Here is a 10,158-nt window from a genome sequence, read left to right on the forward strand (position 1 = left end):
TTATTATGCACACTTACAATGTCCTTCATGTGGTAGATTTTTTGCACAATATACGCAAGCACACAATTGTATCAGGAAAGTGTTAGGGTTAGAGTAAGGGATAGGGATAGGGTTAGGGATAGGGTTAGTGATAGGGATAGGGTTAGTGTTAGGGTTAGTGATAGTGTTAGGGATAGGGTTAGTGTTAGGGATAGGGATAGTGATAGGGATAGGGTTAGTGATAGGGTTAGTGTTAGGGATAGGGTTAGGGATAGGGATAGGGTTAGGGATAGGGTTAGTGATAGGGATAGGGTTAGTGATAGGGATAGGGTTAGTGATAGTGTTAGGGATAGGGTTAGTGATAGTGTTAGGGATAGGGTTAGTGATAGGGTTAGGGTTAGTGATAGGGTTAGTGTTAGGGATAGGGTTAGTTATAGGGTTAGGGTTAGTGTTAGTGATAGGGTTATATCGAGCACACAGATTTCCACATTAAGTACATGGTAACTCTGCACAACGCCATTGCAATGATGTGTAAGCGCGTATGTTTGTGAATACAGTCATAGAGACACTTCATGGAACGAGTTACCGAAAAGCAATATTTAGAACCACATCGTTATAGAATGAACAAATACCTTTTAATAAAGTCGTTGTATTTTGTATATGTATTTTTGTATACAACTGTAAGTCGCCCTGGGTAAGGGCGTCTGCTAAGAAATAAATAAATAAATAAATAAATACACAGTAATCAGTGACACTGAATATAAAGTGTTAACGAACGTTTTTCCAAAAGCATGAATTGCTTATTATTATTATTATTATTATTATTATTATTATTATTATTATTATTATTATTATTATTATTAAATATTTTAATGGTCACATTTTTTAGTGACAGTGAAAACAAACGGTGGAGAAATAATAATAATAATAATAATAATAAATACATACATACATACATACATACATACATACATACATACATACATACATACATACATACATACATACATACATACATACATACATAAAGACTTGCCTTCAGAATAGAATGTTGCCACAGTTAGAATGCGGATCATTCTATTACGCACTAAGCGCTCCATTGAGACAAGGCGCTCGTTTGCAATCCGCCTCACAGGGCTCTGCAGACACGGAAAGAAGCGCGGTGCTGTGTGGATCAGACAGGCGTGGCGGACGAGTCTGGTTCTGAGGTTGAAGGGGACCTTACTGCACAAGAGTAGAGAGGATGTCTGTTATTTCCTGTCTCAAAACACTCAGAACATTACTTATATATATATATGTATATATAACAAAAGATATAAAGAATGCATGGGTGGTTTTTGCACCTTATTGATCGATTCGTCCATTTGAAACGACCACGTGTTGGTGCTGATCTTCAGTGGAAAATAATAAACCACAAGCACTGAAACCCAATTTAACGGCTATTGTGCGCGTCGATACTGTTTTACCCACCCCCCACCCACATCGCTCATGTCACTGAGTTCAGGGACCAGGTGCCTTTATATTAAAATTACAATAGAATTTAAATAGTAAAACAAATATCTGACAAACAACAGAAAATTAAAGAATGAATATTTCTGAAACGGTAAAGCGACTTTACGCACACATTTGGAAAGAGCACCGTAGACCAAATACTATAATAATAATAATAATAATAATAATAATAATAATAATAATAATAATAATAATAATAATAATAACGTTCACTTTATCATTAATAATCTCAAGACACTCGCGCATTTCATTGTGGAGTCTGGAAGCTTGTCTTGATGTAGAGCCGCGGGTTGTTTTAGTTTTTACAATGCTTCAGCGTGCATTTCCGTGCGTCGTGGAACAGGCTTATTAAAATCCACATGAAAGTATGTTGCTATTGCAGTGAATAGGGGATTGCAGCACACTGCGCCGAGTTAACACGCAGAGTTTGCATTTCATTTTCAGTCTGAAACAGCTCCTTTAAACAAAGCGTTCAGCAGCGAAAGGGGCGCGCTCATTACAGACTGCTCCGGTTCTGTTTTATTTCCAAATGCAATTAACTAATAGTCTGGTTCGTGTTTAATGGCCACTTCAGGGCTCCGGCGTTGTCGAATTTGCCTCTCGTTTTATAACAATGACATCCCCTCCTGTTTTGAAGCACGCAAATCGGGCAAGCGATTCTAAAGGCTCGCTAAGTCGCTGCTGCAACCGGACAACTCGAGTCTTGTGTGGATCTTTACGCGTAAAGCTGCACAAATTGAATTGAACTGTATGATTTTAAAGATACCGTTAGCGTTTTCAAAATAGCTTGAATATAATACAATATGAACTATATTATATATTAACTATTAGTATTAACTATTAACTGAATAACTCCCTTAGTAAAGAAAAATGCTTTTATTAGCAAATTCTGCAATGCGCAATTTCTTTCGCCAAAAAAGCCTGTTCTCGTATTAAAAGACTCATCAATTCATTGATCATACTTTTTGTCCCTCAAAATAAGCTCATGTTTTGTTTTTTCTATTCATATGCTCTAAAAATAAACACGTTGTGGTCATTTCATAAATTCATAAAAGCGCGCAAACAAACCAACATAAGACAAATAAAATACATGCACGCACCTTGCTCTAGTGTTTCCATGTGGGCACGCGTGTATTTTTTACTCGTGGTTCTGTTGCGGTCAGCAGGTGTATTCAGTTATTCTGTCCGCGCATGTGCATCTAGATAGAGGCTGTGGAGTGGTTTAATAAACTCTGCTTTCACAGGGGTATTCAGACTGACTCGTGGTCTCAGCAAAAACCCACAACGAGCTCTCTCAGCGCGAGGTGATTTTCCACTGGACTGCAATCAACAGAAGGGTATTTCTGCACGAAGGCGGCTTCTTTCTTTCATCAGATATGAACATGGCACGTCAGCATATACATGCTTCATATCTCGAGCGAGCGTGCATGCAGGGTTAGAATCGGTGCGTTTTTGCATGGGGGAGGAGTTTACGCGCTGCTTTAAGTTAATAGTTTAAACAATTGTTATCGTTTCAGGACGAATTCTGCTAGATATGCAACTTGAGTTTCCCATTAAATTGCACGAACGGTTTGTCTTTTCTTTTAGAAAAAAGGTAGGCTTTCAAAATCAGGGCATTCGCGTTCAGAACAAACACAAAATAAAAACCTTCCCAAAAGCGCTGGAGCGAGGGGCGGCCAAAGCGGACCCGTTCACTCCGGGTCTGTGTTCCAAACCCTGTTCAAAATCGTTTAATTAGTGAATCGAATAAATAACCGTCCATCCAGATCTCTGGAGTAGTTCATTATACTGCTCTTAATTATATATACTTCCTGTACCTGGTAGTTGATTTTACTCTTATATGTCTCCGTATTTTCTCATTGCTCTTATTTGAAATCATTCTCATCTATCACTACGTGCTCTTAATGGACTTTACTCGCATGAGTAAATATTGTTAATATGAGTTAACTGCTCTTAGTCGAACTCGCTCCTAATTGTAATTATTTACTGTATTTGTTATTTTGCTCTTATTTGAATTTGATCATATTTGCTACTGATAGTATTGTACTTTATAGCTGCTGTGTAATGTAATATTTTATATTGTGATATTCTGCAATGTGATATTCTGTAATGTGATATTTTATAATGTGATATTCTGCAATGTGATATTCTGTAATGTGATATTCTGTAATGTGATACTTTGTGCTGTGATATTTTGTAACAGCTGTAAGTCACCCTGGAAAAGGGCATCTGCTAAAAAATAAATAATAATAAATAAATAATTATAATGTTATATATTAAACCTGGAGAGGAATAATGGCTCATGATTCTCAACAACACACTGAAGAAGACTGCACTTGTTCAAATCATTTTACACAGACACATTTATTATTATTATTATTATTTAAATGTACAATTATTCAAATACAGTGACTATTATTAGTATTACAGCAAAATATGTGTTTTATATGATATCATAATAATATACAAGATGTTAAGAATACTACAAAGAAAGAAAAAAAAAAGATTCGTGGGCGTGCAGCTTGAGAGGCTTGCTTGAATTTGAGTCCGGCTGTTTAAAGTTCATTTCAATACAAATGGGTAATATTTGACATGAAGTGTCTCTCATTACTGTGTATTTGGTAAATGCATGCTGACTGGCACATCATTACAGTGGTATTACTCATAGTCACAAAGTGCTTAGTGTGGATGTCTTTTTGCACGATATATGCAAGTACACAGCTGTATCAGCAAAGGGTTAGGGTTAGTGTTAGGGATAGGGTTATATCGAGCACAGAGATTTCCACAGTAAGTACATTGTAACAATGCATAATAACATTGTAATTGTGTTACACATGTATTTACGAACTACTATGTAAATGCACAATGAATTGGACTTGGAATTGAAAGAGTATACAGCTCTCTCTCTCTCTCTCTCTCTCTCTCTCTCTCTCTCTCTCTCTCTCTCTCTCTCTCTCTCTCTCTCTCTCTCTCTCTCTCTCTCTCTCTCTCTCTCTCTCTCTCTCTCCACGGCTGTATTTAAAGATGAGCGCGGTGCTTTGTGGAGTCCGTCACAGATTGAGCGATGCGTACTCCGTCTGAGAAGAAAGAGAAAGGGTTCAGGTGTTACAGGCAGCAAAGGGTTACAATGCAAGCCTCATATTTAAATACAGTGTAGTTTACAGTGTAGTTTAAGTACAGTAATACGACTAGGATGCAGCAAGTTAGGATCACAAGTTATATCTACAATGGCATATTAGTATTGCAATAATGCATTGGTTACATATTACTGTACACAAGCAGGGTCGTAATTAGACACACAAGTGTGTGCTACATATTGCATGTGTTTTTTTTTTATTTCTTATCTTCTATATTGGCTCTGATTAGTGAACTGGTTGAGAATCCCTATCCGCATTAATAATCTAACTTCCCACAGAACTCAATGGACGCACCGCGTCCCTGTATCATTGTAAGAGATTGCTGTGTGGTCATTTTGATGCAACCTCGTGTGATTGCACATCAGGATGTGAAGTGAATACAAGAACACACGCATTGCGCTTACTTCAGCTTCCTGACGGGACGCTTTGTAAACCAGCTGCTTGAAGCTCCTGTGGGGTTTCCAGCGAATGCAATTTGAAATAAATACATGTTGATACATGGAAACATCAATCTCTCTTTTCTACTTTCACATGAAGAAGAGACCTTTGAGGTCTTGAAAGCCTGTGATTAATTATTGTTTATTCAGTCCAATGAAAGGTGTCACCTCTCCTTCTCTTTGTCTATCAATAAATAAATAAAACCCTGAATCAGATCGATTACCGAGTAATCCTGGACTGTTCTGTGTCGGGCGGGGCGCTGGGGATGGCAGGGCGCGTCGCTGGACTTGTGATCTATAGATTGTAAAAAAACAAACATGTTATTATACTAAGACTTTATAGTTCAGTAAAAATGCAATTAAATAAATATAGCTGACATTTTATATATTATTATTATTTAGTGCTGTTATAGTGCTGTGCTATTATTTTATTATTAACAACTGCTGCTGCTGTTGCTGCAGGGTCACTTCCAATAGGACCTCGTTTGTTTAACGTCTTATCCGAAGGACGGAGCACAAGGAGGTGAAGTGACTTGCTCAGGGTCACACACACACACACACACACACACACACACACACACACACACACACACACACACACACAGTGAGTCAGTGGCTCAGCTGAGATTTGAACTGGGATATTCTAATTATAGTAATACGTCATAGTTCAGTAAAATGTAATAAGCAGGGTCTGGTGTATATGATATGAATGATATGCGGATATTTCAAATGCAGAAACACCAGCGATCACAAAGAGAATATCCAGCAGTTACCGGTATTAGTTTTATGAAGTTTTCTGTAAATACACTCCACAGACACCAGGACAAGAATTAGCAGGAGAACGGCGGGCAGTCCGTAAAACAACACAGGAACGCAATCTGTAACCAAACATGCAGCACAGATATTAACAATACACATTATAATGAGTTATTATTATTATTATTATTATTATTATTATTATTATTATTATTATTATTATTATTATTATTATTATTATTATTATTATTATTACACTATGTTTTATACTTTTAAGTATGTGTTCTTTAACAGAATATGCAAAAGCAGCTTTTTTACATTGTACATTTTTTATGCTGAAATTTCAAATAATGACCCTTCAGCTGCGTAATTCACCTTGCCTTCGGTGTGACGCGGAGACTTTTTCGATGACGTTTTTGACGTTGTAAGCCTCGCACTTTATAGCGCCGCTGTTCCATTGATCCGCCCTGATTGTGACGTAGCTGTGCACGCTATAGGACCCGTCGGGTTCGATCTCTCCCTCCTCCGCGCTGCCCGGCGCGGGTGTCTCGGCGCCGATAGTCCAGTTGACTCGGTGCCGCCCCGGAGACGTGTCTCTCACCAAACACAGCACTGGAACCGGCTCGGTCCAGTCCGAATCGCCTTCAAACAGACCCGGAGAGTATAACTCGACACCCGGGACAGTCAGCGGGTCTTTGAGTAAACACATACATTGTAACTTTAGTAATCATGAAAAACAAAGTGAAGTAGCTGACGTCAGGGATCAAATGTTATCGTTACTCTTCACACCGCTCACTTTCTGTTGTTCAATCTCATTGTAAACACAAAGCATGTTCTTATTATCCTCCGATTATAATTTAAATAGATGCATCATCATCATCATCATCATCCTCCTCCTCCTCCTCCTCCTCCTCCTCCTCCTCATCATCATCATCATCATCATCATCACATATTATTTGATTTCATTTGTCAGTTTTTGTCTCTGAATATAAAGCAGGTTAGTTAGGGCCCGAGTGAAAGACCGTCAAAGACCATCGAATAATTTGGGAGTTTTCTTTTTTTTTATCATATTAGGCGTTTTGGATTGGAAAGGGTTAACCGTTTTATACCGAGGGATTCCAAATATGAAAATTCAAATTATGGAACTTTTGATGATTCTATTTCCAACACTTTGAACGCATTCTATATAAAACCTTCCCTTCCCTTGTCCAATATTTAAGAATGTTTCTTTATAGAATCTACAGAAACCAGGGTTCTAATTGCAAAAGCCATAAAAGATTACCGCCGGTGCCCTTATACAAATAGGTAACCAGGGTACATTTGCGCGGCAGTTTTGCTGCTGTCCCCCTGTGCTTTTCCCATGGTTATTCTCTGCATTTACCACATTTTACCCTGCTTTGCCAGATTTTTTTATTAATATGCTTTACCATACTTCACTGTGCTTCACAATGCTTGCCTGTGCTTTATCATGCTTTCTCTGTGCTTTATTAAAATTTGCTGGGCTTTTACTATGGAAATCTTTTAGTTTACCAAGTTTTTAAACATGCCTTACCAGACCTCTCTGTGCTTTACAATGCTTCCCTACGCTTTACCAGACCTCTCTGTGCTTTACAATGCTTCCCTATGCTTTACCATATCTCTCTGTGCTTTACAATGCTTCCCTATGCTTTACCATACCTCTCTGTGATTTACAATGCTTCCCTATGCTTTACCAGACCTCTCTGTGCTTTACAATGCTTCCCTATGCTTTACCATATCTCTCTGTGCTTTACAATGCTTCCCTATGCTTTACCAGACCTCTCTGTGCTTCACAATGCTTCCCTATGCTTTACCAGACCTCTCTGTGTTTTACAGTGCTTCCCTATGCTTTACCATACCTCCCTGTGCTTTACAATGCTTCTCTATGCTTTACTAGACCTCTCTGTGCTTTACAATGCTTCCCTATGCTTTACCATACCTCTCTGTGCTTTACCATACCTCTCTGTGCTTTACAATGCTTCCCTATGCTTTACCATACCTCTCTGTGCTTCACAATGCTTCACAATGCTTTACCATACCTATCTGTGCTTTACCATGCTGCCCTGTGCTTTACCATACCTCTCTGTGCTTTACCATGTTTCCCTATGCTTTACTATGCTTTCACTGCGCGGCACACCAGGCAGGGAGACTTGGGGTTTGATACAGCAAACCTAAAACCAGGTTTCCTGGTCTCCTGGAACCAGGTTTCAAGCCACATGGTCCTGAAAAAGTGGCTGCGTGTTCCCCCCGCTTCACATCAACAAGTTACGCCCTTGCTCAGCCAGCAAAACCCCATTCGTCTTACTTCAACAAACAGAACCAAAATATATTTTAAACCAGCTCAAAACGGATTGCTCTTTCCAGAACCGAGTTACTATAAAGGTACTTACCTGATACAACGAGTTTGGTGCTGGACCCGGGTGCGAACACAAGAGCTGCTCTCACTATACAGAAATACACGGCCGAGTCATTTCTGTGGAGGTCCGCAATGGTTAAATTATACTGTCCGTTCTTGCTGTCGATCCCTCCGGAATACCGACCCTCTTTTAAGTAGCCCGTGCTCAGGGATGTGACCATCTGGATTCGCCCGTCCGGCTCCTGCCGGTACCAGGTAACCTCGACAAATAAATAAGCGTTTATTTTATTTGGATCAACTCCGCATGTCAGCGTGATATTCCCGCCCGGTTCCGCGGTGTGTAAAGATGGGACAGAGTCAATTACTGGTTCCGTCAGCCCATCTGAAAAACAACAAAACATAAAAAACACAATGAAACCACATCAGTGAATATGTCAGTACGCAAATGCGTGATTTAGAGGCGCAAAGACTATTTTTTATCGGATCTGCTCGGAGCAGCAGCCCGGACTGTCGTGTCGAACCAGCCGAACCCGTTCCAGTAAAGGAGAAGGGGACGGGTTCGCCGAATCGGATTGTCCGGACGGGTTCGGATCGCTCTAACAAAATCACACCTGAAGCAACGGGTCGCCCCTCGCAGGTTTACTGTCTCAGGTTTGTGTTATATATATATATATATATATATATATATATATATATATATATATATATATATATATATATATATATATATATATATATATATATAGTTTTATTATTATTCAGATTGCCATATAACCACATCGTTTTTATTAAAAAAAAAAAAAAATTCTAATTAAATTGAAATTAATACATTTTAAAAATAATTGTAATTAATTGACATATAGATATATATCTATTTAATTAAAACAGAATTGGGATCGAAATGGGAAAATGTCGATCAAGTACTGTATCAATCACCAAGCGTTAAATATTTATACACTATATCAAATTCTTAAAGAGAAAATCAATTTCTCAACTTTCATTTCTTTTTTACTTAAACGTAGTCATAGTTCGCTGCAATAAAGCTGTCTGAAGTCCCTATGATACAATTAAATGATATATATATATATATATATATATATATATATATATATATATATATATATATATATATATATATATATTTAAATATATCAAATCAAGTTTATAATCGGATACTTACAGCGAGCGACCAAAACCAAAAGGCAGCCGATAGAACAGAATGCCATCGCTCCTGGAGTCCGAAGCGCAGTGTGAATGAATACGCGCCGTGCAGCCCGCAATAAACAGCACCACTGTGCTTTCAACATTGAAACGAGATCTGCTGCGCTTACATACGGGGCGGGTCTCTCAGCTCGCTCGGTGATGTTTAACCAACTGTGTGGGCGTCGGCATTGCTCAGAGCGGATCACAAAGCAACGGGCACGGCATTGCTCAGAGCAGATCACAAAGCAACGGGCACGGCATTGCTCAGAGCGGATCACAAAGCAACAGGCACGGCATTGCTCTACATTGCAAAATAGAACGCTCAGCAGTGTTGAGTGTGGAGTTCTCTTTCCTATACTACTAGAGCGTTTTGCAGTGTTGAGAGGTGAGTTCTCTTTCCTATACTGCTAGAGCGCTCTGCAGTGTTGAGAGTGGAGTTCTCTTTCCTATACTACTAAAGCGCTCTGTAGTGTTGAGAGTGTAGTTCTCTTTCCTATACTACTAGAGCGCTCGCAGACGCTGGACCGTGGCACCACCTAGTGATGTAATATAGGAAGTGCCGCTACATATTGTAATAGACAGTTCTTTATATATTTATATATACAGGCACACAAAAAAGAAATGCATATTTGTTTCTGAAATATCAGCTAAATAAAACAAATTTGCAAAAAATACATTTAGTTATCCATTGCACAAAAACAAATTATGATAATTGTGTTCTTATATACAGCACAGATAGGTACATATCTAAGGTAATCTT

At 38.6% G+C, this 10,158-nt stretch overlaps 1 protein-coding gene across 1 annotated transcript; it reads right to left on the reverse strand.

Moving 5' to 3' along the window:
- Window positions 1–6,112: 6,112 nt before the first annotated feature.
- Window positions 6,113–9,454, reverse strand: LOC131705291 (uncharacterized). The gene is made up of 3 exons (XM_059007685.1): window positions 9,376–9,454; window positions 8,230–8,577; window positions 6,113–6,514 (listed from the first exon to the last, which is right to left on the reverse strand). The coding sequence occupies exons 1-3, from the start codon at window positions 9,419–9,421 to the stop codon at window positions 6,180–6,182; spliced, it is 729 nt and encodes a 242-aa protein (XP_058863668.1). The 5' UTR covers window positions 9,422–9,454; the 3' UTR covers window positions 6,113–6,179.
- Window positions 9,455–10,158: the final 704 nt, after the last annotated feature.

The sequence above is a fragment of the Acipenser ruthenus genome, chromosome 35, assembly GCF_902713425.1.
Source record: "Acipenser ruthenus chromosome 35, fAciRut3.2 maternal haplotype, whole genome shotgun sequence".
Classification (NCBI taxonomy): domain Eukaryota; kingdom Metazoa; phylum Chordata; class Actinopteri; order Acipenseriformes; family Acipenseridae; genus Acipenser; species Acipenser ruthenus.